At 38.2% G+C, this 26,796-nt stretch overlaps 1 protein-coding gene across 2 annotated transcripts in view; it reads left to right on the forward strand.

Moving 5' to 3' along the window:
* LOC106539229 (uncharacterized) overlaps positions 1-26,796 on the forward strand; it is an 86,969-nt gene that overhangs the window by 43,235 nt on the left and 16,938 nt on the right. Inside the window, exons 15-24 of one of the 2 annotated variants that reach the window (XM_087723814.1) lie at positions 1,030-1,205; positions 6,545-6,681; positions 8,346-8,515; positions 13,454-13,574; positions 14,882-15,032; positions 16,323-16,405; positions 17,341-17,417; positions 17,683-17,843; positions 22,714-22,848; positions 25,068-25,217. In XM_087723814.1, the coding sequence (XP_087579940.1) occupies positions 1,030-1,205; positions 6,545-6,681; positions 8,346-8,515; positions 13,454-13,574; positions 14,882-15,032; positions 16,323-16,405; positions 17,341-17,417; positions 17,683-17,843; positions 22,714-22,848; positions 25,068-25,217 (1,361 nt within the window). The remainder of the gene's footprint in view (positions 1-1,029; positions 1,206-6,544; positions 6,682-8,345; positions 8,516-13,453; positions 13,575-14,881; positions 15,033-16,322; positions 16,406-17,340; positions 17,418-17,682; positions 17,844-22,713; positions 22,849-25,067; positions 25,218-26,796) is intronic. The other variant, XM_087723817.1, reaches the window with a different exon arrangement.

A 26,796-nucleotide genomic window follows, 5' to 3' on the forward strand; every position in this document is an offset into this window, starting at 1 on the left:
ATTAATTTTGAAGGAATCAGGTTAATCTCCAAAACTGAACACCTGAACAAGAGAATAATTATGGAGGCTATCGAAATAGAGAAACACCCCCTACAACATGAATAAACGTGACAATGCCTCCTGCCTGCCAGACATATGGAAACCAGCCCTGGTAAACAAACGAGCCCCACCTAGCCCGTTACAACACAAAACAACAATGGACACACAGCCAGTACCAATCAGCACCAATCTACCAATCATGATACAGCCAATCAATCCACTTACTGAAACGACAGCACTCCACACACCCCCACCAAGATTTATAGAAGGACGAAAGCTCTGACCCTCTTTAAACCAAAAACACCAGCCTGAAGATGCACACACTTGCCTTGGCTGCACTGAATGAAGAATTGTCTTGGGCTGCATCTAAAGATAGATAGATAGATAGATAGATGGATGGATAGATAGATAGATAGATAGATAGATAGATAGATATGATATGAGGAGAAATTTCCTGACAGTTAGAACAATCAATCAGTGGAACAGTTTGCCTCCAGAAGTTGTGAAAGCCCCAACACTGTAGAAGACGTTGGATAGCCATCTATCTGAAACGGTATAGGGTTTCCTGCCTAGGCAGGGGGTTGGACAAGAAGACCTTCAAGGTCCCTTTCAACTCTGCTATTGTATTATTGTATTATTGTACTATTGTATTATCTAGGTCTATACATTTGGCAGAACGAACAAAGCCAAGTTGACCCCTAACATCAGTGACTGTTAATGGCCCCTCACCCACTCTCAGCCCAACACACCTCACAGGATTGTTGTGGTGGGGGAAATAGGAGGAGGAAGAAGTATTAGGTATGTTCACTGCCTTGAGCTACTTACAAGGTAATAAAGGTAGGGTTAAAAATCTAATAAATAAATCATCCAATTTCCTGTGAAAATTTAAGGTTAATTACATTAAACTGAAATTATTTTTAAAAAGTGCACATGAATGGTATTAAATTCCACTAATATTTAAGATATTTTTCTCTTATTTTGAACCTGTAGATGCTTATTTGTCGAGAGCTGAGATATATAGAAAACAGGGAAATAATCACTTGACAAAGTATAATTTTAGTTTGGCACTGAGATACAGACCCACAGATCCTGAAGTATATTTCAAGAGAGGTGAAGTCCATGAAGAAGAGGGTGAGTTATTACTGGCAATGGAAGATTATTCAAAGGTATGCATTATTATTTTTAATTGCATTATATATTGACCAGCTCTTAAAGAATTGTTTGACTAAATCTATAAACCAAAAGAATTAATTAAAAGAGCAATATTTTTTAAAAAATTTCAACAGTGGTTATAATACCTCTGAAACCCAGGTTAATTTTAATGTAGTTTGTATGAAAACATGATGGTCTGTTGTTTAAAGAAAATAAATAATTATAAAATTAAAATAGTAATAAAATAAAAATAATTAAAAATAACAAATAAATAAATTAAAAAGAATACAAAAACAAACAAAAAATTCAAAGGGCCAACTCGGTGGACCACTGGGTCTTTTTCCGCCATCGGCTTTCTATGTTTCTAACCAAAGCCAAAGTTGGATAATCTTCAACCTGTCTATGTCTGCAAGTTTTAAAATTTTAATAAATGAATAAAACAAATGGATAGTTAGTTAGTTTCAGATGTTCCTTAATCCCCAAGCATTGATTATATGAAAATAATAAATACTACTCTCATAATGTTACAAAAAACAACAGCAACAACAATAGTTTTATCAATCTTTTGGGGGGTGGTGTCAACATGAACCCTGATATATATTAAACCCAAGGGCTCCATCCATGTATAGTCATGTAAAAAAATAAGTGCACCCACTTTGACTTATATGGTTTTATGTATCAGAACATAGTAAAAATCATCTCGTCTTTAGCTGTTCTTAAAAGTTGGTAAATGTCACCTCAGATAAACAACACATGATATATATTAAACAATGTCTTCATTTCTTTTACAAAAAGTAAGCCAAAATGGAGAAACCATGTATTGTTGTTCTTCATACCTCCTTTTAAGAACTGCTAAGGACCAGAATATTTTTACTATGTTCTGATAAGTAAAACCATAAAACTCAAAGAGGCTGTACTTAAGTGTATGTATAAACTTTAAACTTTAATAGGATTTGTATGCTGCCCACTCCCTAGGGACTCTGGGCGGCTCACAAGTAAAAGTACTTAAAATATTTAAAAATACAAAATTAAAATCAATACAACATCCATTCCATCAAGTGGGGCTGGAAATTAATCAACAGCCCCAGGCCTGCCGGAAGAGCCAGGTCTTGGTCGCTTTACGGAAGGCCGGGAGAGTGGTGAGGGTCCGGATCTCTGCAGGTAGCTCGTTCCCCAAGGCCAATGCAGCTACATAGAAAGCCCTCCCTCGGGGAGCCGCCAGCCGGCATTGTCCGGTCGACGGCACCCAGAGGAGGCCCAACCTGTATGATCTTATTGGTCATTGGGAGGTAAATGGCAGGAGGCAGTCTCTCAGGTAGCCAGGTCCAATACCATGTAGGGCTTTAAAAGTAACGACTAGCACCTTGAAGCGGGTCCGGAGACCAATGGGAAGCCAGTGCAGCTCGCGGAGGATAGGTGTAACATGAGTGTACCTCGGTACCCATTATCGCTTGCGCGGCTGCATTCTGGACCAGCTGTAGTCTTCGGACACTCTTCAAGGGCAGCCCCATGTAGAGTGCGTTACAGTAATCCAGTCTTGAGGTGACGAGGGCATGGGTGACCATTCGAAGTGCCTCCCGGTCCAGATAGGGCCTCAACTGGTGCACCAGGCGAACCTGGGAAAAGGCCCCCATGGTCACAGCCGACAAATGGTGTTCTAACGTCAGCTGTGTATCCAGGAGGACACCCAGATTGCGAGCCCTCTCCGAGGGGTGAATAATTTCACCCCCGAGGCTAAGAGGTGGAATGTCCGGACCATCCTTGGGAGGCAGCATCAATAGCCACTTGGTCTTGTCTGGATTAAGTGCAAGCTTATTCGCTCCCATCCAGACCCTGACAGCCTCCAGGCACTGGCACATCACTTCAACTGCTTCACTGAGTTGGCACGGAGCAGACAGATACAATTGTGTATCGTCCACATATTGATGATATTTAATCCTGTGCCGGCTTATGATGTCACCCAGCGGCTTCATGTAGATATTGAACAGGAGGGGTGACAGGACCGAACCCTGCGGCACCCCATATTTGAGGGGCTTAGGGGTCGATCTCTGTCCCCCAACCAACATCGACTGCAACCTGTCCGAGAGGTAGGAGGAGAACCACCTTAGGACGGTGCCTCCCACTCCCACCTCCCGTAACTGTCGCAGAAGGATACCATGGTCGATGGTATCGAAGGCCGCTGAGAGGTCAAGAAGCACTAGGATAGAGGAATGACCTCTATCCCTGGCCCGCCAGAGATCATCGGTCAGCGCGACCAAAGCAGTTTTGGTGCCGTAACCAGACCTGAAACCCGACTGAAAGGGATCCAGATAATCTGTTTCATCCAAGGTCCGTCGGAGTTGAAAGGCCACCACCTTCTCAACAACCTTCCCCACGAATGGGAGGTTGGAGACTGGGTGATAGTTGTTCAAAATGGCTGGATCCAGGGAAGGTTTCTTGAGGAGGGGTCTCACCACTGCATCTTTTAGGGGGTGCGGGAAGGATCCCTCCTGAAGAGAGGTGTTAATAATCCCCTGGAGCCAGCCATGCATCACCTCCCTGCTGGCCGAAACCAGCCAGGAGGGACACGGATCCAGTAAACAGGTAGAGGCGCTCCCCGCTCCCATGGCCTTGTCCACTTCCTCAGGAGTGACAAGTTGAAACTCGCTCCATAAAATCCGATCAGGACCTTCCCCCGGCACCTCGGCTGGTACCGTCCAAGTGGAGTCCACGTCCGTCCGAATCCGAGCGATTTTATCCAACAGAAACTGGGCAAATTCCTCAGCTCTACCCTGTAGAGGTTCGGCCATATAGATTGGGGGAGGAGCTGCATAGGCAGATGAAGCCATTAATCCACAACTGAGTAAAATCTAGGCCTCCATCTACTTTTATCAGTTTTCCTGCCATAAAAGAGGAAACAGTGAAGTTTCCTTCATATCAGCAAACCTGCTTTAGATGGCTGGGTTCCTATTCCTATATCAGTTCAGTTCAGTTCAGTTTATTACATTTATATGCTGCCCTTTCCCCCCGAAGGGGACTCAGGGCGGCTCACAACTCAACCAGGGAAGGGGAATACAGACAAAAAGATAAAAAAAAACCCAAAGCATAGCAATGCATAATTTAAAACATACAACAGTCATACCATTTGAGACAGGGGCAACAGCTCTTTAGCCCCAGGCCTGTCAGAACAGCCAGGTTTTAAGGGCCTTGCGGAAGGCCTGGAGGGTGGTGAGGGTTCTAATCTCCATGGGGAGTTCATTCCAGAGGGTCGGAGCAGCCACAGAGAAGGCTCTCCTCCGAGTAGTCGCCAGTCGACACTGGCCGGCGGATGGAATTCGGAGGAGGCCTAATCTGTGGGATCTAATCGGTCTAGTGGAGGTAATTGGCAGCAGGCGGTCTCTCAAGTACCCAGATCCAATACCATGAAGGGCTTTATAAGTGACGACTAGTGCCTTGAAGCGTATCCGGAGACCAATAGGCAGCCAGTGCAGCTCGCGGAGGATAGGTGTTATGTGGGTGAACCGAGGTACACCCACAATCGCTCGCGTGGCTGCATTCTGGACAAGCTGAAGTCTCCGAATACTCTTCAAGGGCTGCCCCATGTAGAGCATGTTGCAGTAGTCCAGTCTAGAGGTCACAAGGGCGCGAGTGACTGTTGTGAGGGCCTCCCAGTTCAGGTAGGGATGCGACTGGTGCACCAGGCGAACCTGGGCAAATGCCCCCCTGGTCACAGCCGACAAGTGGTGTTCAAAAGTCAGCTGTGGGTCCAGGAAGACTCCCAAGTTGCGAACCCTGTCTGAGGGGCGTACTGTTTGACCCCCCAGCCTGAGAGATGGAACACTTGGCCAATTAGTAGGAGGGAAACACACCAGCCACTCGGTCTTATCTGGATTGAGTATAAGCTTGTTAAGCCCCATCCAGTCCCTAACAGCCTCGAGGCACTGGCACATCATGTCAACCACTTCACTGAGTTGGCACGGGGCGGACAGATACAGCTGCGTATCGTCTGCATACTGATGGTATTTTATCCCGTGCCGTCGAATGATCTCACCCAGCGGCTTCATGTAGATATTAAACAGGAGGGGGGACAGGACCGAACCCTGCGGCACCCCATAATTCAGGGGCCTAGGGGTCGATCTCTGCCCTCCGACCAACACCGACTGCGACCTGTCCGAGAGGTAAGAGGAGAACCACCGTAGGACGGTGCCTCCCACCCCCACCTCCCGCAGTCGTCGCAGAAGGATACCATGGTCGATGGTATCGAAGGCCACTAAGAGGTCAAGGAGCACTAGGACGGAGGCATAACCTCCATCCCTGGCTCTCCAGAGATCATCAATCAATGCGACCAAAGCGGTTTCCGTGCTGTAGCCAGGCCTAAATCCCGACTGGAAGGGATCTAGATAATCGGTTTCCTCCAAGGACCGCCGGAGCTGAAAGGCTACCACTTTCTCAACAACCTTCCCCACGAAGGAGAGGTTGGAGACTGGACGATAGTTGTTTAAGACGGCTGGATCCAAAGATGGCTTATTCAGAAGGGGTTTCACCATCACCGCCTTTAGAGCGGGGGGAAAGAACCCCTCCCGAAGGGAGGTGGTAACAACCGCCTGGATCCAGCCCCGTGTCACCTCCCTGCTGTTAGCGACCAGCCAGGAGGGGCACGGGTCCAGTACACATGTGGAGGCACTTACAGCTCCCATGGCCTTGTCCACGTCCTCAGGGATAACAGCTTGGAAATCAATCCAATGATGTCCTTCCAGATTCTCCCCTGGTGAGATAGTGAAAAGCTAGCTGAGGGTACTTCTGATGGTGAGGGAAGCACTGTAGCTTCCACTTTTCTTCCAGTAACTTTCAGGAACTCAGCAGAGAGACCCTGTTCTCCCAAGTAATTCCTTGATCAATTGGTTTTGGAGTTTCCTCCTTGCAATAGCGCTCCTCAGCTGCTGAACAATCAAATGAGCAATAGGCTGCCATCACCTGCTGGAGACCACAAGGGGTAGTTTAGCACCTGCAGGCAATTGCACAGATGTCTGCTGAGGCTGGAGCTTATCCAAACTTGTTATATTTTGAACAAATTATTCAAAAGCACTGTAAATGTCAGCATTGCAATATTGTTATAATGCAATTTTATATGTTTATGTTCAGAAGTAAAAAGTCCCAATACACAAAGGAATTTACTGGCAAGAAAATATGAACAACATCAACGCCTCTGCTATTTCAGGCAGAAAACAAATCAAAAACCTAGAAGCTAATCCATGAAAAGCAATGATTTATTACCTTTTAAAATGACTGTTATTTGCATTGTTTAGAATTCTGATAAATATTAAAATAAGGTAAACTTTATCAAGTGTTGTATGTATTTCTAAAATCAATGTAGTGCCTTTACTATGATCCCCAAAGAATTGATGCACGTATGAAACATGGAATATATTATTTTAACAAATCAAATTGGAGTATAGCTATGCATGATTTTACAATGGTGATTAAAAAAGATCCAAAACATGCAGAGGCAAGGTAAGCACAAATTATATTTTATTTGAAATGTTTGTAGTTGATTTCTAAACTAAACCACAGATATCTAATATATAATGTCCTATTTCATTATTTGTAAGCATCCACAATTACTCTCTCCCCTTCATCTCTGCAAGCTTAAGGACCTGTAAACTAGGTTTAAAGACATTTTTATTAGACTAGCAGGTTAGTGAAGGGCTTACAGTATATCCTGTATAAATGATATAAAACAAAGATGAAGTTTGTCTTGTGGCAGATACATTTAGTTATTTTTAAGCTATAAACATATATAAAAACCTCAAAACATAGTAGGATTGTGGACTTCAGTGAAGTTGTTGGATTACCAACAATAAGCTTGCACTCTCCCTTAATGAAAAATAAATAAGTAAATGAGATAACAAAGTTCAGAGAATGCTTCTCAATCATCTAAGATTCAATTTCAATCCTCTGAAGTTTTCATCTATTTTGACTCCCAAAATAAATTAACCTTGTCCTGTACTACTTTATTCAATGGAGAAGGAGCTGTGTTACCCACAAAATGAACGCTTAAGAAGATCTATTGAATATTCCTCTTGATCATTAAAAGAAGTGGTTGAGAATAGTCCTAATTGAGGGGAAAATAATCTAACTCCTTCATAAATCTTTGATGTAAGGAAAATGAAGGTATTCTTACCAAGATGGAAGCCTGAAAACAGTTGAATCTTAATTCAGCAACCCATAAGCATGGCACTACTAAATAATTTGCTAAGAAAATTTACCATTTCAGAAACAATGCATTTGCTGAAATATTTGAAATAAGGTAACAGTTCCCAAATGAGAATATGGTACAGGCATGGTTCTAGCCCAGTGATAGCGAACCTATGGCACGCGTGGCACAGGTGGCACGCAGGGCCATTTGTGAGGGCACGTGAGGTGCTGCCCTGTCAGCTGGCCAGCTTGCATGCGTGTGCTGGCCACCTGAGTCCATCCTTTTTTAAAGACATTTTTCACCTTGCCCATGCTCCAGAGGCTTTATAGGAGCCTGGGGAGGGCAAAAAGAGCCTCCCCCCTCCCCGGAGGCCCTCCAGAGGCTTCAGGGAATGTTCTTTCTAGCTCATTAGATTATATCTTACCTTCCAAGGAAAGAACTTCCCCACCTTTCTATCCTTCTGCAGGAGCTGAAGACCTGGCTGTGCCAGGTAGCCCGGGGACTAGATGGGGAAATTCCACACTGGTTGCTGCATTGATAGCAAACGACACCTATCCTCATTGCTCTCTGCTTTCCACACATCCATCTTTTTGTTATAATATTGAGCTATTCTCATGCTATTTTTCATTGTTTATTTTACTGTCCTATTATTTTACTCCTGTTCTACTTACACTGTTTTCATTTCTTCCTTTTTATTGTTGTAAGCTGTGTAGAGTAACCCCAAGATGACATCGGTGGCAAATGAATTTAACAAATACATATAACAAATAAAAACATATTAAAATTATATTTAATTAAAATATAAATACATATAAATATTTAAATATATAAACAATATAATTTATATTTTTATTTAAAAAATTAATTCTTACAGAAATGCATAGTTGTTTTGTCAGATCAGATACTTGTTATAATTCTGCTGTCTTTTTAAAGTTTTAAGTATAATGACTTGGAAATAATGATGCAACTTTCTTTCCAGAACCTACAGAGGAAGAATATACATTAAGCAAGAACAGTATAAAAATGCAGCTGAAGATTTAGCTGCTGCAATTCATTTGAATCCCCGTAACTGGATTGCATTCTATTACAGAGGTTGCATTTTGAGGAAAATTGATCCGAAACAGTCTCTGCAGGACTTAAGTGTTTCTGGTATTATTACTTTAATTTTCATGAAACTATGAATTGCATTTATGAAAAAAAAATTGTTGCAATGAATTTGTTTTCTATAATTGTGAGAAAAATATTGTGTGCATTTTGAAAAGTATATTTTTGCTTTTATATACAATTTTGAAGTGAAATTACAGAACTGCTAATTATCTATATCTTGTCTATCTAATTATTCGTAATAGTTGTCTGTTTCTCCACAAGATTCCATATATTATTTATTTAGAAGAAAGGAATACTAACATGTATCATTTTCTATGCAGTTTGTCTGAAATATATACTGAATTGGTATACATTTTTTATATGAGAGCCAGTTAAAGTGATATTTTAACAGTTGACATGACGGCCAATTTGGTGAGTTCCAGTCCAGCCTAAGACAAAGCCAGCTGCATGACTTGGGCCAGTCTCTCCCTCCCTCCCCTCATCCTCCCCCCCACTCTTCAAATTTAAGGTTATAAAAATTTGAAACTCTATCAAATCAATGAAGAGCAAATTAACTTTTTAAATCTATTTTATTTTATTCAAAGGGAAGTTAAAATACAAAAGTTAAAAAAAATGAAAAACACAAAACAATAAAGATTTTTTTTTAAAAAAAACCAACATATACAATACAATACAATAGCAGAGTTGGAAAGGACCTTGGAGGTCTTCTAGTCCAACTCCCTGCCTAGGCAGGAAACCCTATACTGTTTCAGACAGATGGCTATCCAACATTTTCTTAAAGACTTCCAGTGTTGGGGCATTCACAACTTCTGGAGGCAAGCTATTCTACTGATTAATTGTTCTAATTGTCAGGAAATTTCTCCTCAGTTCTAAGTTGCTTCTCTCCTTGATTAGTTTCCACCCATTGCTTCTTGTTCTACCCTCAGGTGCCTTGGAGAATAGTTTGACTCCCTCTTCTATGTGGCAACCCCTGAGATATTGGAACACTGCTATCATGACTCCCCTAGACCTTCTTTTCATTAAACTAGGCATACCCAGTTCCGCAGCCGTTCTTCATATGTTTTAGTGTCCAGGCCCCTAATCATCTTTGTTGCTCTTCTCTGCACTCTTTCTAGAGTCTCCACATCTTTTCTACATCATGGTGACCAAAACTGAATGCAGTATTCCAAGTGTGGCCTTACCAAGGCATTATAAAGTGGTATTCACGTGATCTTGATTCTGTCCCTCTTTTTATGTAGCCTAGAACTGTGTTGGCTTTTTTGGCGGCGGCTGCACACTGCTGGCTCATATTTAAATGGTTGTCCACTAGGACTCCAAGATCCCTCTCACAGTTACTACTATTGAGCAAGGTACCACCTATACTGTACCTTTGCATTTTGTTTTTCTTGCCTAAATATAGAACCTTATTCTTTTCACCATTGAATTTCATTTTATTAGATGGTGCCAATGTTCAAGTTTGTCAAGATCCTTCTGTATCTTAAGCCTGTCTTCTGGAGTGTTGGCTATTCCTGCCAGCTTGGTGTCATCTGCAAATTTGATGAGTTCCCCATTTATTCCCTCATCCAAATCATTGATGAAGATGTTGAAGAGTACTGGGCCTAAAACAGAGCCTTGGGGTACACCACTGCACACTTCCCTCCATGTAGATGCAGTTCCATTGAGGACTACACATTGAGTGTGTTTGGTCAGCCAGTTACAAATCCATCTGTCCAACCCACATTCTTCTACTTTATCTAGTAGTAGGTTATGGTCTACCTTATCAAATGCCTTACTGAAGTCCAAGTAAACAATATCGACGGCATTCTGCTGATGTACTAATTTTGTCACTTTGTCAAAGAATGCAATAAGATTAGTCTGGCATGATCTGTTTTTGACAAACCCATGTTGCCTTTTGGCTATTACTTTGTTTTCTTGTAGGTGTTCGCTAATTCGTTTCTTGATTATCTTTTCCAGAATCTTTCCTGGTATTGAGGTCAGGCTAGGTCTATAGTTTCCTGGATCTATTTTTTTCCTTTTTTGAAGATGGGGACCACATCAGCTCTTTTCCAGTCCTCTGGCAGTTCCCTGGTGCTCCAGGATCTCTGAAAGATATAGTTCAGTGGTTCTGAGATCTCATCTGCCAGTTCCTTCAGAACCCTGGGGTGTAATCTGTCCGGTCCTGGTGATTTGAACTTGTCTAGGGTAGAAAGGTGTTCACTTGCCATTTTCTTCCCTATTTCAATTTGTGTTCCTAATCTGATTTTTGTGGTGCTGTTTTTGATAGGTTGGACTGTAGACTGAGCTTTTGTAATCTCATTTTTCAAAATTTCCCAAGCTTCTTGAGTTGTTTTCCCCTTGAGGATTCTCATCCATGGAATTCTTCCCATGCTCTCTCTAAGTTTATTGAAATTAGCTCTCTTAAAATCCAAGACTCTAGTTTGACTTTGTTCTAATACTTGTGTTTGTATAATGTTGAATTCTAATATTGTATGGTCACTTGCCCCCAGGATTCCTGTGGCTTCAACACTTTCTATCATTTCCTCTCTCTTAGTGATAATTAAGTCTAATATGGCCGATCCCCTTGTTTCCTTCTCTACTTTTGGGGAAACAAAGTTGTTTGCTAGGTTCGTTAGGAACCTGTTGGATCTTCCACTTGATGCAGAGTTTGTTTCCCAGTTGATATCAGGGTAGTTAAAATCCTCCATTGCTGTTGTGGTGTGCTTCCTACATACCTTAGTTATATATATATATACATTATCCTCCCCAATTGAATAGTGATTAATACATTACTAATATTGGTTTGCACCCCTTGCGAAAGAGCCCCTCCAATATCTAAACCAATAAATCTATTTGCAAATTATTGACTTGTCATCTATATATTATATTAATGAGAAAACAGTTAACAGGAAGAACAATAATAATAAAAAAGACAAAGTTAAAATTTCAAACCCCCCCCCCTGTTAACCAATTGTTATTGTAATCAACTTATAGAAAATTTGCTGTAGCGTCTTATCTATCCCAAATCATCCCAAAAATTAAGAGTAATTCATTCTGGATCAAATATTGTTTGTTACTTAATGAGATATCTTAGCAAATTTTGACTAATTAAATATAATAAATTCAGTCTCCACAGGAGGTCTATCTTCTGAACAAAGTCCAGAGTGATTTCCAGTTAAGTGTAATAAGTCCATTCTCCAATCTCCCTTAGTCCCCCGGGCAAAAACAATTGGTCATTTCTCCCTTCAATCAAGTTACTAGTATTGTGAAAGAATATAGGCTTTAGCTTCCAGGAGACATATGTGATTGGCTGAGTTAGTTTTCCATCTGTGGGGTCCATATTTCTTTGGTCTGAAACTCTCACATCAGAGTCCTCTTGTGTAACATCTAAAACTACAGGCCTTTGCATATTTTTCACAGCCATTATCACCTCATCAAACTATTTAGAAAACTTTCAACTAAAAGTTGCATGTTACCAGAAAGTCTTTTCTCAAATTTCAGTAACTATTACTTGTCTATAATCTGATACATTGTTGGTCTGAGCAACCTGATCAGAGAACAAAGAGCACTGAATAGGAGGAAACAGGAAAGGTATTTTCTGGATATTTAAATCTAAGATTAAAAGAAAAATTAAAAAACTCTGCAAATGTTTTGCAAATACAAAAAATGTAAAAAAAAAACCTGTAAAGTCCAATATTAATGTAAGTCAAATGAAAGCACTTCATCATCCAAAAACACATGTTTCTTTACAGGGAATAAAACAACAACATAAATCAAAGGGGGAATAAAAGAATAGCTAGAATCCAGTAGGGGTTGAAATAAATCAGCATTCAATCTGCTGGTCAAGACAAAAGCACAGTGAAACAATACATTCACAATACATCCAGGTAGGTTCACCACTATCCAAAAATCATTTGAAGAGTATTCGGAGACTTCAACTCGTCCAGAACGCAGCCGCGTGAGCGATCGTGGGTGCACCTCGGTACACCCACATTACACCTATCCTCCGCGAGCTGCACTGGTTACCGATCAGTCTCCGGATACGCTTCAAGGTGCTAGTCGTAACTTATAAAGCCCTTCATGGTATCGGATCTGGGTACTTGAGAGACCGCCTGCTGCCAATTACCTCCCACAGACCCATTAGATCTCACAGGGTTGGCCTCCTCCGGGTGCCATCTACAAGCCAATGCCACCTGGCTATTACCAGGGGGAGGGCCTTCTCTGTGGCAGCTCCGGCCCTCTGGAATGAACTCCCCGCAGGGATTCGGACCCTCACCTCTCTCCAGGCCTTCCGAAAAGCCGTCAAAACCTGGCTTTGCTGGCAGGCCTGGGGGTGATGAGTTCCCTCCCCTCTCGACATGTATGGTTGTGCGATTGTTGTCGACTTTTATTATTTGTATTTTGTCTTTTATGTTCCCCCTTTTTTCCCCTTTGAATTGTTCGTCGCCCTGAGTCCTCCCGGAGAAGGGCGGCATACAAATAATAAAATACCAATACCAATACCAATACCATTTTGGGTCATTCCTAAGTGCTCACCTTCAATCTAGGAAGCAGCATTGCCAGAGAACCAGTTTTGGCAGTAAAAATAGCAGATCATCGGCAAGAGAGGAAAAAGGCTCTTATCACACAGCAGCCATCTTGGGGAGATGAAGAGCAAATTAACTTGAAGAATATTATTAAAACATACAAGTGAAACTTCAGTTTACCAGACCTTAATGCAGTAGATCTTTCATGCAACAGATCAAATTCTACTATGCTTTACTTCCTTTACATTACAACATTGTGATGCAATTGGCAGTATTTGTGTTATTTGTGCAATGCAAATAACATTTATATAGTGATATCACATATACGATGTAACATTGTCTTAATGATGCCTTCTTCAATTGATCCCAGAAAAGAATTGCTTCCTTCTGATTAATTTATTAAAAGAGAATTTATTAAAGCTGGATTTAAAGGCACATTTAACAGGTGAAAATTTAGGATATTCTTTTTCTCTTCCAGTCCTTCTCAATCACAAATATGACAATATTTGTGCTTACCTTCATCGTGGGATCTTGTATGCAGAATTGAGACAGTGGCCCCTGGCTATCTGTGATTTTGAAAATGCAATTGCTTTGGACAGGTATTTTTTACTGGCTTGCTCTCTTTTCTTAATTACTCACTCTTTAATGTAAGATTTAGTCATATAAACCAGTTGCAAAAACAACACATGCCACAATAATTTAAGGCACTGAATATCTTTCACAAACAGCCGTCAGAAACGTTAGTTTTTTTTCTACAAATCTAGAAGTGCACAACGAGGTAGCACTCTCGAATATAGTATTATTTATAAATCCTGAAATTACAGAAATATTGTTATGATAACCTCATAAAATGAGCCTAGTATTCTTTTCTATTTTATCAGGTACATGTCTACCATTAAAGCACTCTTAATACAACAGGAATTTCTGCCATTTTCTACTGCAAATGGTGTTATTCATTCTCCAATAAAACTCATTTGACTATAAACTTATTTTTCTACAAAATAGCAGACATGATTTTTTTTCACCTGCTGTGACCAGGGGAGCTTTTGCCCAGGTTCGCCTGGTGCGGCCCTATCTGGACCGGGAGGCACTCCAAATGGTCACTCATACCCTCGGCACCTCAAGACTCGACTACTGTAATGCTCTCTACATGGGGCTGCCCTTGAAAAGTGTTTGGAGACTACAATTGGTCCAGAATGCAGCCGCGCGAGCGATACTGGGTGTACCTAGATACACCCATGTTACACCTATCCTCCGTGAGCTGCACTGGCTCCCTATTGGTCTCCAAACACGCTTCAAGGTGCTGATTATCACCTTTAAAGCCCTAAATGGCCTAGGACCTGGATATCTCCGTGACTACCTCCTGCAACATACCTCCAAGCGCCCAATAAGATCTCACAGGGTGGGCCTTCTCCGGGTGCTGTCGACTACACAATGTCGTCTGGCGGCTCCTCAGGGGAGAGCCTTCTCTGTAGCTGCCCCGGTCCTACGGAATGATCTACCCCCTGAGATCCGGACCCTCCCCACTCTCTCGGCCTTCCGAAAGTCTGTTAAGATCTGGCTGTTCTGGCAGGCCTGGGACTGCTGATCTTTGATTGAGCTTCAGCCCCATTAAGATCGAGTGCATGTTGTGTCTTTTTTAATTTGCTTTGTCTGGTATTTTAAATTCTTTTAATATTTCTTAAACTGTTTTTATGTAAGCCACCCGGAGTCCTTCGGGATTGGGCGGCATACAAATCCATTAAAATTGAAATTGAAATTTCTTGTTCTTAAGAGTGAAAATGAAAGGAGGTAGCATTGTGACAGAAAAACGTTTGGTAAAACTTACATATCTGTGCTTAAAACAGTAAATTCTATGAAATGACTTGCTGCAAAATGTAATATTTATACAATTTTGTCATATTAGGAATTTTACAACACCTTATATAAACATTGGATTGATTATGATGTTGCATTCGGATCTGTATTTTGATGCTATTGTACGGTTCACTGAAGCCATCCGGGTTGATCCATTAGATATTAGACCTTATTTGTGCAGAGCGCAAGCTTACCAAAAGGTATCTATTTTACATATTTTAAGAATTATAAATATTTATTCCAAAACAGCCATTTGTCTGCTTGTTTACCATGGAATAGGGAAAGATGTTTGATTCAGGGTTTTTGTCTTTCTGAATTGTTTATGAACCCATCTAGTTTTAAAATTTTATAACTAAAATGGAACAGGCCTTCAGTTTTCTCATAAAAAGATAGCTGCTTTCAATTTGTATTAGAGTCCAAATATTCTTCAACAATTATATTCCATTATATCTTTAAGAATTTCTCCTAGTTTGCTTTCTCTGTTTGGTCTTTGTCTAATTGCAACTTGGGGACTAGAATCCTAGCAGCCAAGTTATTTTCTTGCTTCTCGTGCCAAACCCCTATGAGTTTGCAGTAGTTTCCTCATTTTCCAAACTTTATTGCTACCTCCTGGTTACATTGAACTTATAATTTGACTAAAGATTTCCTAGACCATTGACAAAAAGATTGATATGAACATATTATGTTCAAACAAAAATAAAATTAAGAAGGAATAGTAATTGGAGAAAACGATTTCCTAGAGTGGGAGGGGAAGGGCAGTTTTGTCATTAGGCAATGATGCTGATGAAGTATCTGCAAATAATCAAAGCCAATATTTTCTCCATCCCTTACTGAGGAACTTGTTCTACAAAGTGGGCCCTTATCCAAACTAGATCTTCTACCTTTTCTTTTCTCCTCTGGACACCATTATTCAAATATTGTGTCACCTTCATAGTAATCCAGGTTTTGTCATAATCTGTTTTACTAATCTCTTCTGTTGAAAATACATTGTGGTGGATTACATACTGTATGTACTGCAGTATCAGATCAGTGGTATAATCAACTACATACTAAGGGAGAATGGGAAACTGAATAGTCATAGTTTTAGGGAAGAGGGATTTTAAAATTTCATCTAAACTGAAGAAAGCCAGTTTAATGTAGTTATGAAGATATTAGATTAGAAAGGGGGAGTGTGAAATCTAGTCCCGCTTTAGGCATGAAACCAGCTGAGTGATCTTGGGTGAGCCATTCTCTCTCAGCCCTAGGAAGGAGGCAATGGCTAATAACTTTCACAACATTGCCAAAAAACCCTGCAGGGACTGGTTTAGGCAATTGCAGGAGTCAAGACTGACTGGAAAGCACTAAAGAAAAGGTGTGTGTGTGTGATCTAGTTTGATCCTAAACATTGAAAAAGAAAAGAAACATTTGTTTTAAACAGAATGCAGTTAATGTCCTAACAGCATCCATGACTGAGAAATAAAAATGTATTTTTTTTTAAAACAAAAAAACAGGTTCATGATTTAAAGAATTCAGTTAAAGACATAAATCGAGCCATTCATCTCCATCCCAACTTACCCTATTTAATCTTAACAAGGTAAGCGTTTATTGTGATATTATCAGCAGCAAAAGTGCCTTCTTTTGGGCATCTTGCTTAATTTTGTTTTCTCACTTTTAAATGTCCATATAATTGTACTGTGTATTAAGTCTTAAGTTCAAGATTTTTTTTCATTTGGAGTATAAGAACACATCTTTCTTTTCTTTATGCGGTTTCCTGATTGAAGCTCAAACATTACAAGACCAATGAGTAGATTGTAGGTCTTCAAAAAGTTATTATCTCCTTAGAAAAGTGCTCAATAATTATATGCCATAGAAATATTAATAATGAACCAAGAATGCTATTTAAATTAAGTGTTTTTTAGATGAGAAGTTTTGGAGCAGATAGGAGCATTAAAGCAGTGCCCGTTCTGCAGTTCTTTAAAGCAGCCATAACATTTGTTGGGATTATGTAACTGCTGTTTGGAGCTGGTAGTGATCCCAGCTTCTTTAAAGAATTGTAGAGAAGAGCTGCATTTATATTTCATGAAGCATCTCTTAGAAATGGAGTCTAAAACTCTGTACAACAGACTATAATAATTGTATAGTTGAATAGTTCTTAGGGTATATGAATTTTTTGACAAAAATTAATTTGTGTAAATTAATTTCTTTGTAAGCTAAAAACAAATTAAATTTGATCTATTATTAGAATCAATAGAATCAATTATATATTTATTAAATTGATATGCCACTTCTGAAAAAATGAAAAAAAATATACTTTAAGTATAAATGAACTATTTTTGATGTGTCATTTAATGTCTGACTCAGGAAAAAGGTGAATGCTTTTGGTTTTTTTTTTGTAATTATAGTTAATAAAGTATTTCTTATCTTAAAGGTGATTTAAATGAATTTTGGAAATACTAAAATGTTTTCTTATTTCTATATATATTACAGTCACTAATATAGTGAGAAATTTGTTGAAATATTTTATTACAGGGGGCAGTATTTACTACAAATGAAGCATTTTAAACTTGCAAGTTTCTGTATACACCAAGTGGCAGAAATGGACAAAGGTATAGCTCTTTCAAAGTACTGTGCAATTTTGGTTAAATTAAGCATGGTTTTTTCTTTGTTTTTGTTTTTGTATAGTATAGGAGTCTCCAGATCTGGCATCTTTAAGACTTGTGTATTTCGATTCCCAGAATTCCTCAGCCAGCCATGACATAGTAAATCCACTTAACTGATTATAATTTTTTGAGATATCTATATACCAAGGTCTGTAGTAATAATAACTTGGTCTATTACTATTACATTTATTATTATTTAAATCTCCTACAGGATCTCTTGGATGTTCACTTGTTCAAGAAGCACTTGTACAGTCATTTTGTCAAAACTATAACAAGGCTATTGAGTGTGCCATTGCAGCTACGAGAAACCAACCTGAGCCTGCTATATATTGTCTACTTGGAAAAATCCAGATGAAAGCCAAAAAATTCAAGGTTAAGAAAATAGTCATGTTCCTGAGTTTTTGTTAAATCTTTTAAAAAGGCAAACCCCTAAAGAATGAGTTTGTAGAAATACTGTTTGTTAAAATGAGATTTGATTAATGTTTGCTTCCGTCTGCAGTTCTAATTCTCTATTTCCAAATATTTTATTTTTCTGTTTTGGGGGCTAACACAGAGTGCTTTATTAATTAAGCTGTCATCCCTTTTGTTGAGCAGGTATGTTTTTGTTTGTTTCATTTATATAGTTTAAAAATTGAGCCTATCATCTCTATTGGAACATAAGTAAGGAACCTGTCCCTTCCTCCCTGCTCTGTTCCTGTATAGTCAAGGATGTGTGTACAAACTCTATCCAATCAAAAGAAAAAATTCCCCTTTAAATCGCCTTCTGCTGGTTTCCTATTCCTCTTCTTTTCTGCTGCAGCCATGGTGGTATTTCACCTTTGGCTATGTGAGAAGTCACAGGAAAGGGGAAATAAACCTTTCTCTTTCATTTCCTGGTACATATTTTTATTTATTTCTTCAGCTTTCATGGCTGCCTAACTCAAAGTAAGTATGGAAAATGTAAAAATAAATGAAAAACAAACTTGCAAACCCACAACACAGATTGAAATAGCCGAAGGCAGCAACCAATATACTACCCTGCTTCCTTTATAGATGGGCTCATTTAGCACTTTAGCCCAATGCCCAAACAGCAGTCAGGTCTTCAGAATCTTATCAGAGGTCAATAGATCAAAACCATAATAATCATTTGGGACCAAACTCTTCCACTGGGCAAGTGTCACAATGCCAAGCATATTTTCTGAGTCCCATTAAATGGCATAACTTGAACTTGAGCTTGGATTTAGAACTTGCCAACTCCAGTATTCAGCTTGGACAAAATTCAGTCCATACTTTCTTTTTAAAAAAAATTATTTTATTTTTTTGTTACATAAACAACACATACCCACAACAGTGAAAAACAAAACAAAACAAAAAACAACAAAAAACAAAACAGAAAAAAAACCATCATCACATATAGCATGTCATTTGGTTATAGGTGTTTTAGCATTTAGCATTCTTATACATTTATTATTTCATTTAATAGGTTATAATATACGGTTTGGGTTGCTTTGTTTATCATCCCTTCCTCCTGTTATAACACTACCTTATTTTCCCTTTCTTTTCTCCCTTCCTCCCTTCTCTACTTTCTTCCTTCCTGCCCTCCTTTCCCTTCCTTCTTCCTGTACCTTTCTCCTACTCCTGCTCTTCCTCATCCCCTTCCTACCCTCTCTCCTCCTCTTTCTCTCCTTTCCATCCTCCTCTCCTTACCTCTTTCTTTTCACCCTCTCTCCCTTCTCTACTTTCTTCCTTCTTCCTCTCCTTCCCCTTCCTTCTTCCCTTGCCTCTCCTTCACTCCTGCTCTTCCTTTTTCCCTTCCTACCCTCTTTCCTTCCTTTTCTCTTCCTTCCATCTTCTTTTCCTTTCCCTTTCCTTTCTCCCTTCTCTACATTCCTCCTTCCTCCTCTCCTTCCCCTTCCTTCTTCCCGTACCTTTCTCCTACTCCTACTCTTCCTCTTCCCCTTTCTACCCTCTCTCCTCCTCTTTCTCTCCTTTCCATCCTCCTCTCCTTACCTCTTTCTTCTTTCCCCCATCTTCCTTTCATTCTCTCCCCCTTTTTCCCTTTCTTTTTCTACTATTGTTGGTGTTTCTATTTTAAATTTCAGTTTATGTTTCCTTGAGATGGTACTTCCGCCAACCCAGATATAATTTAGTATCATTTCTTATTCCCTTACCTTTACTAGTCTATCCTAACTATATTTCCCCCCACAGACACACTTTGTATCTCTCTATTGTATATGCATTTATCTATTTGATATACACAACAATTAAAAAACACACACACACACACACAAAAAACACAACAAGTATATGTTATAAAAAAGTATATCAGCTGGTTACAAGAAGTTTTTGTGCATCTCTTCCATTAATTCATATTAATTCAAATGTCTTAACTCAAATGTTTACTATATTAACATCATCATACCTCCACTTTTAGTTGACTACAGTAATTTAAACATCCTTCATCCTTAACTATACCAAACATTTAATCCATAACCACATGCTGGCATTTCATTTACTTATTTATAAAATCCTCCATTAACATTAAGTCCTTATATCCTGTTTTAGCTAAACATCCATAATATTTAATACCAAAAATTTCATCCTCCATGTATATAATTTATTATCATTCTCCTTTCTTTATTTAATTATATCCTATATCATAGCATTTCCCCCCTATTAGTTAAGATTTAACTGTATATAGTTTTATTTTATTTTTATAATAATTATTATTGTTATTAATAATCTTTATATATAGTCCAAATATATTTCTAGGCTTCCCTTCTCATATCCAATTGTTACTTATAATATCAACTCAACATTATATACATTACTATCATTATCAATTTTTATTCATCTATACCTATTGCAAATGAATTTAACTAAGTTTAGCTAATTTTAAGTTATACTCTTCCATCTATCAACCTGTGTCTCTCCAGTAACAGAACAGTCTTATATCTGCTGCCTTTTGTGGGTCCAGTTCTCCAAACATCTTTATGACCAAGTTCATACGAAGAAATCTTTGCACTTTTTTGTCTGTAATGCCTTTCATATAATGTTGCCGCCCCCTCTTTATTTCCTTTATCAATTTGTCTTTAATTCTCAGTGGTGGTATCAAATGTTTTGCAGATGGTATTTCATAAACTGTGAGTTCTTTGATGCTTCCCATTCCTCTCACGCCCCATCTTTTGAAGTAAACTTTCAGTCCGCTTGTTTCCTCTTCAAACATTCCCTTCTTTCCTCTTTCAGAAGTAAACCAATTTTCACGAATATCAGGCTCTTTATCTCCGAAATTCTTATTTTGTATTTGAAAAACATTCTTAGTTTTTTCCTCATACTTTGTTGCCAAAAACACCAAATAATCCAATTTTTCTCTGAATTCTATCTTGTGTGTCAGACAATTTCTGTAGTGCTGAAAAAATCATTTGAATAGACGCTTGACTAGACGCCATGTTTGTACGCAGTTAGTATTTTTTCTTAAGAACTCTGAAGTATTTGCAAATAAAAGCAGGCTGAAAGCTGTGCAATCTTATCAGATCTTAAGCCAATACAGCCAAGCAATAAAAGTGTCAAGTTGTAAACAACCAAATTATAGTGAATTGGTTTACAGCCCGCTTGCAGAAGATCAGAGGAGATGTTGGAGTAATCTATCCTTTGTCCATGTGAATAACATTTAAAACATTTAAAAGGTAGGATAACCACCACCCAAAAACCAGTAAAAAGATCAAAATCGCCGCTAGATTCTTCTGTTCTTTAATTTAAATTAGCTTGAATTTTTAGGCGGTCTGTTTTTCTCTGAATAATAAAATAATCTTACCAGCTGGAAACACTTTTGACTTTCTTTAGAGCTGTCTGCAGTTTCAGTTAGCCTTATTGCTAATCCGGAAGTCACTGGCAAAGGAAGTTTTTTCTAGGTCCCCAGAGACTTTGCGAACGTCTCTGGGACCACTGGGTCTCCCCCTACCTTTCACTGTCTCTCCGAGACAGCTTGGGTCCAAAAAGGGACCGTCCAAATGCTTTGGAATAGAAGGAGCTTCAGGAGTAGCCTGAAAGTCCGTCTTCTCACTGTTAAGCTCCACCTTCTTCCAATCCATACTTTCTTTGAACTGTGCAAATTAGGCAATCAGAAATGTTCTGTGTCAACATTCACTTTTTTTTCAAAGAAGTATTCCTAAAGTCTAAAATGTAATTAGGAACATTTTTTTCAACTATAAAATTTTTATGCTTCCCTTGTGTTCTACAGATAGCTCACTAAGTTGTATGGGAACTGGAACATTCTGACTGGGAAAATTAATACAAAAGCCCTTTGCCATAGTTTTTCCTATAACAGAGCACGAGGGAGGGTAAAATGTACATACAATAGACAACTTATATCTAAATGTTCAATCTACTTGTGAGCATTCTATAGTAATTGTTTTCTAGTTTTACAAAAAGGTCTCTCAAGTGAAATTAAAATTTCACATTACTAACTTGAGTTATAGACAGTCCTCAACTTAATGGGCATAATTGGATCCAAATTTCCAGTGTAAGTTGTTATTGTTGTAAGTCGAGGCACCCCCTGAATGGAACTGATTTTATGACATTTTTTGTGTTGCTCATTAAGCAAATCCATGGTATCAAGTGAATGCCTAAGTATGAATGAGCATCAACAACTGATACTTGATTGGATAATGAGGAGATTGGGAATTTGCTCAGTATGGGAGGCGAACAGGAATATTATATATTATATAATAATGTATATTATATGTACATGTATCCTTCCCAGGAGAGGGGAGAAGAGAGACAAGAGGGAGAGTGGAAAGCACACATGCACATAACACAAAGCAAATGGGTAAATGACGCCAGCTGATAGAGATCATTCAAGGCGACTCTTGCTGGTGGCTGACCATCCAACTCTGGGTTACTCGCTGCTAGCCCTGTTACTTTCAGGACTAGGGACTTGCATGGAGCTCTAAGGAACCCCAAAGATTAATGGATCTGAACTGACCATCATTTATTGACCACCTATAAAACCTAGATGTTTACTGACCTCCGTTGAAGCTCAGCCATCTATCAACACCATGGATACTTAGTCCCATCAACACTTTGAGATTGATACTAACCTCTTTGGGGAACCCTGTTAATGATGTTTGCTATCTCTCTTTGTCATATGCAGCTTTTTGCTGTCTTACATCCTAGCAAAAAAAAATATTAATGGAACAGCTCTGGACAATGCCATTTGGCTGGTGGCTCTATCACTTAACTATATGTTACCTTTTTTTTACAGGACGCTCTTTCCAGTTTTAATGAGGCTTTGTTGCTGCTAGGTGGCATTGAAAAATATCTTCCTAATACCTTTGAGACTGCAGAATTATATTTTTTAATGGGCGAGTGCTACATGGAGCAAGTTTTTCTATTAGAGGTATTCATTTTGACTTTAACCTGACTCAAAATAAAAACCAGAACATTCCAAGAATTGCATGGGCGCCCAATTCATTCCCTACCCATATTCACAAACTGGTAATTATGATCATTAAGAGTCTGAAGTATTAAGACCAGGCTGGCTAAAGAACTGTTTTTCCAACTTGATATTCCCACCATTTGCTCTAATATCTTAATGAACCAAGGAAGGCGTGTTTTAAAGGGTGTTTTTCAGATTTGGAAAAACTCACTTAACCCCACTTTTGTCAATTTGCTTCAGTTGGCAGATTTCCTTCTCTTGAAGCCAGCTTTTGATCTGGCAAGTTAAATTTAGTTTTGTCCCTGAGTAGAATGTAATTGATATACTACTCTTAATTTTCTACATGGTTGCTCTTATTACTTCCTATTAAATATTATACAATTTATCATTGATACTTATTTCAACATATTTCAGAAGATCTTCTTCATTGTTATTTGCCACCTTAAGCATATTTGTTTATTTGTTACCTTAACAAATTTACCTTAAGCATCTGTCTGGAAAGGTCGTTGTTGTTATTATTATTATTATTATTATTATTATTATTATTATTATTATTATACAATTGTATCACAGCGGCCAGTTGTTTCGCCGGATTTGGCATTGATTACTAGTAGTTATTATTATTATTATTATTATTATTATTATTATTATTATTATTATTATTATTATTATTATTAAAAAAGGATCACAGATTGGCATTGTTTCTTCCTCTCAAATCTCCTTTCAAAGATTATCTGCTTGATTGTGTGTGAGAGACAATGATTATATATTCCTTTTATTTGTTTCTTACATATTCCAATTTTATAGAAAAAAACTGTTAGGTGATTATTTGTTAGAAGCACATTCTGGACATTGAATGAACATTGAAGAACATTCAATTAAAGAAATACACTGGGCAACTCCTTAAAAAGAAAGCTATTTTATCTGAGAGCATAGAGCTACTTGAGGTAGCTACAATTTAGGGTGCAGAGGTTGGTAATATTTATAGGAAAGGCGATCTTTTGTGAAATGTTTGAATGTGCTCTTTAAAGCATTTGTTTTGATGGATATGTAGCCCTAGTGAGCAGATGTCCTTATCTAACTTTCTGAATGCACAGATCTTTCCCTTGATGTATGGTTATGGGCTGATTTTAGGCACCTCACTTGTGTGTTTAGGAAAACTCTGTATCTTTAAAGGAATTGTCTTGTTAGCTATTCTTTGAGAAGGATGCAGTTTAATCAGTTCAAGGTGCCTGTCAATTATTAGCTTCTTCTAATTTCTTTACTTACAAGTCATGTTAATAATTGAAAGGAATGTCAAAAGGCAGCACAGGAATAAAATTCTTCCTGAATTAAAATGTCTTCCAACATACTCCTGGAAGAATGTCTATAATCTCAATTTTAAAGTTGCTTTAATAAAATATATCAATTATTAAATTATCAGTCTTTGTAATAGCTTTATATCAATGGAGAGGCAAAACCAGAAAAATCTGATTCTATAAAGTCTAGATTCAATTCATTGTTTATGAACTATGTAAACCCCAATTTGGAAAAGAAAGAGAAAATCATGTAATCTTAGTAGTTCAGTAGCTATTCCTTTCTTTATCTATTTATCTTTAAGTTGACTTTGATATACAGTTATATGTATTTTGCAAAAAAACTAATGTCACTTATTTAAATAATTTTATTTTATATATATGCACACAACACACACTTATATTATTTAGATATCTCTGGGTAGTCCTCAGTTAATAACCACCTGTTTAATTTATGTCAGGGTTGAAAAAGTAGCTTTCTGACCAGTTCTTGAACTTACAACCACCACAGCATGGTCATATGCTAACCATTCAGTCGCATTTCAACTTGCATGCATTTATGATCATCGTTAAGTGAGGACGATGTATATTCTCAACTCAATGTATATTACTCAAACAGTAAAATACATTATTATAGTGATATATTCACATTATTATATTGATTGTTATTTTTTATATAATACCACAGTTTTAAAGTTTTAAAATATTTTAAAGATTTGTCTGAAGATTATTTTTTTTTAAACAAAATTGAGATTGGAACTAAAATATCAATTTGTTTTCTACAACTGAAATATGAAAAATAGAGGAAATTTTCTCTTAAGTTTTGGTATTTTATTTATCTTGTAGAAGCATGATTCAGTTAAACCTAATGTTGAATCATTTTAGGCCTGCGATGCTTTTACTTCTGCTGTCAGAGTATATCCACGATATGCAGATGCATTTTATCAGCGAGGACTTTGCAGAATGCAGCTCCAACAATCTAAATGCATCTTAGATTTTAACAAAACACTTGCTATTATACCAAGGCATTTTCAGGTAAGAAAGGTGATTTTGTATTTCTGAAGATTTAAAAATAATCCTTAATAATAAAGTTTTAAAAATAAAGGCTTAAAAATACACCTGAAACAATATTGCTGTTTATTAACTGACTAAAAATTGAACATTTAACTTTTTTTGAAATCCAGCTGAACTGTTGAGAGTAAGATGGTCTTGACAAGATAGGCGGGATCAGAAGTGGGTTGCTATCGGTTTGCACCGGTTCAGGTGAACCAGTAGTGGAAATTGCGACTGGGTCGCCGAACCGGTAGGGATGGCAGCCTCGCCATGTCCCCAAACCTGTTCCCATTTTTTTGGGACATTTTTAATGTTTTGCACATGTGCAGACCTATTTACAGGCAACTGCGCATGCGCGCGTGGTGCAGGCAAATCACGAGTCTATCAAACCAACAGTAATGCCAGCAGCAACCCACCTCTGGGCAGGATATGTTATGAATCACATCAAGGACAAGCAGAAAATATGCAGAAGAGTCTTAGATAGACGACACCTTAATTTACAAAGTTATAAGAAGGGCACAATCAAACTTGCAAAAAATTTTTTTACTCTATAAAAAAAGTAGTCACTGCCTTCCTGTGGAATTGATTTGGGGCCTAATCTTTTAGATGGGGCAGGCATCAATTAATTTGGTTCAGGTTTTTTTGTATACATAGCTAAACTTCAAATGCTTAAATACATTTGTTTAAATGCTGTCAGGGTGTCCACAATGGGAGGCAAAAAAGTCAAGATGTCCACAAAGGGAGTTTCAAACAGGCAAAGAGACACATACAGATTCATGATGCAAACCCTCTTCCTTATATATGCATGTGAAATTCAAGATCCCAAATCAGCTAACATTGGTACACAAAAGTTTACTTAGGGTACACAATAGAATAACCATTATAATTACAGATATGATGCACAAAATAAGGCACACCAGGGAAGGTTATACAAAAATTAGGAACAGGCTATTACTGACCTCTATAATTTGCAGAGAAAGAAGCAAATTAGAAATAAGTATGTATGACCAAGGATAAGGCTACACTTGCCTAAATTCAGTGTTGTCTGTTCCCAACTAGATATTCAAGTAACATGATCTACCATTTGTAACTATCATGATAATTTGCTTGCTGGCTTGCTGGAAAAATTGTCATTACATGTAAATTGGGATCAGTGGTACATACTGTATATTCCTAAGGTTTAAAACAATTCATGGAAAAATATCCTTGGAATCTGCCTTGTTAACTATCATTGATTTTTTTTAACCAATATGCATATCTACACTAGCAGAAGTACGAAGACTTGATATATGGAGAGTCAGAAGACTCTTCTGGGATTTAGGGGCTAAGGGAAAAGACCCATCTTTCAGAACAAGAGAGAAGTGCCTGTAATGTATTTATTATGGATTAAGAGATAGCATACAAATGATAATTGTATGTAGGCTTTGACATTTTTGTATTCCAGTTAGCAGTCTTATTGGAAGTAATATATAATTTAAGGAGAGAGAAAAAGTTGTGTGGGTGTGTGAGAGAGGGGGGAGGGCGGGGGGAGAGAAAGAGAGGGAGGGAGGGAATGTTTTAT

Source organism: Thamnophis sirtalis, unplaced genomic scaffold (genome assembly GCF_051295495.1).
Source record: "Thamnophis sirtalis isolate CommonGarterSnake01/CBP01778 unplaced genomic scaffold, rThaSir2_p1.2 scaffold_1, whole genome shotgun sequence".
In the NCBI taxonomy this organism is placed as follows: Eukaryota; Metazoa; Chordata; class Lepidosauria; order Squamata; family Natricidae; genus Thamnophis; species Thamnophis sirtalis.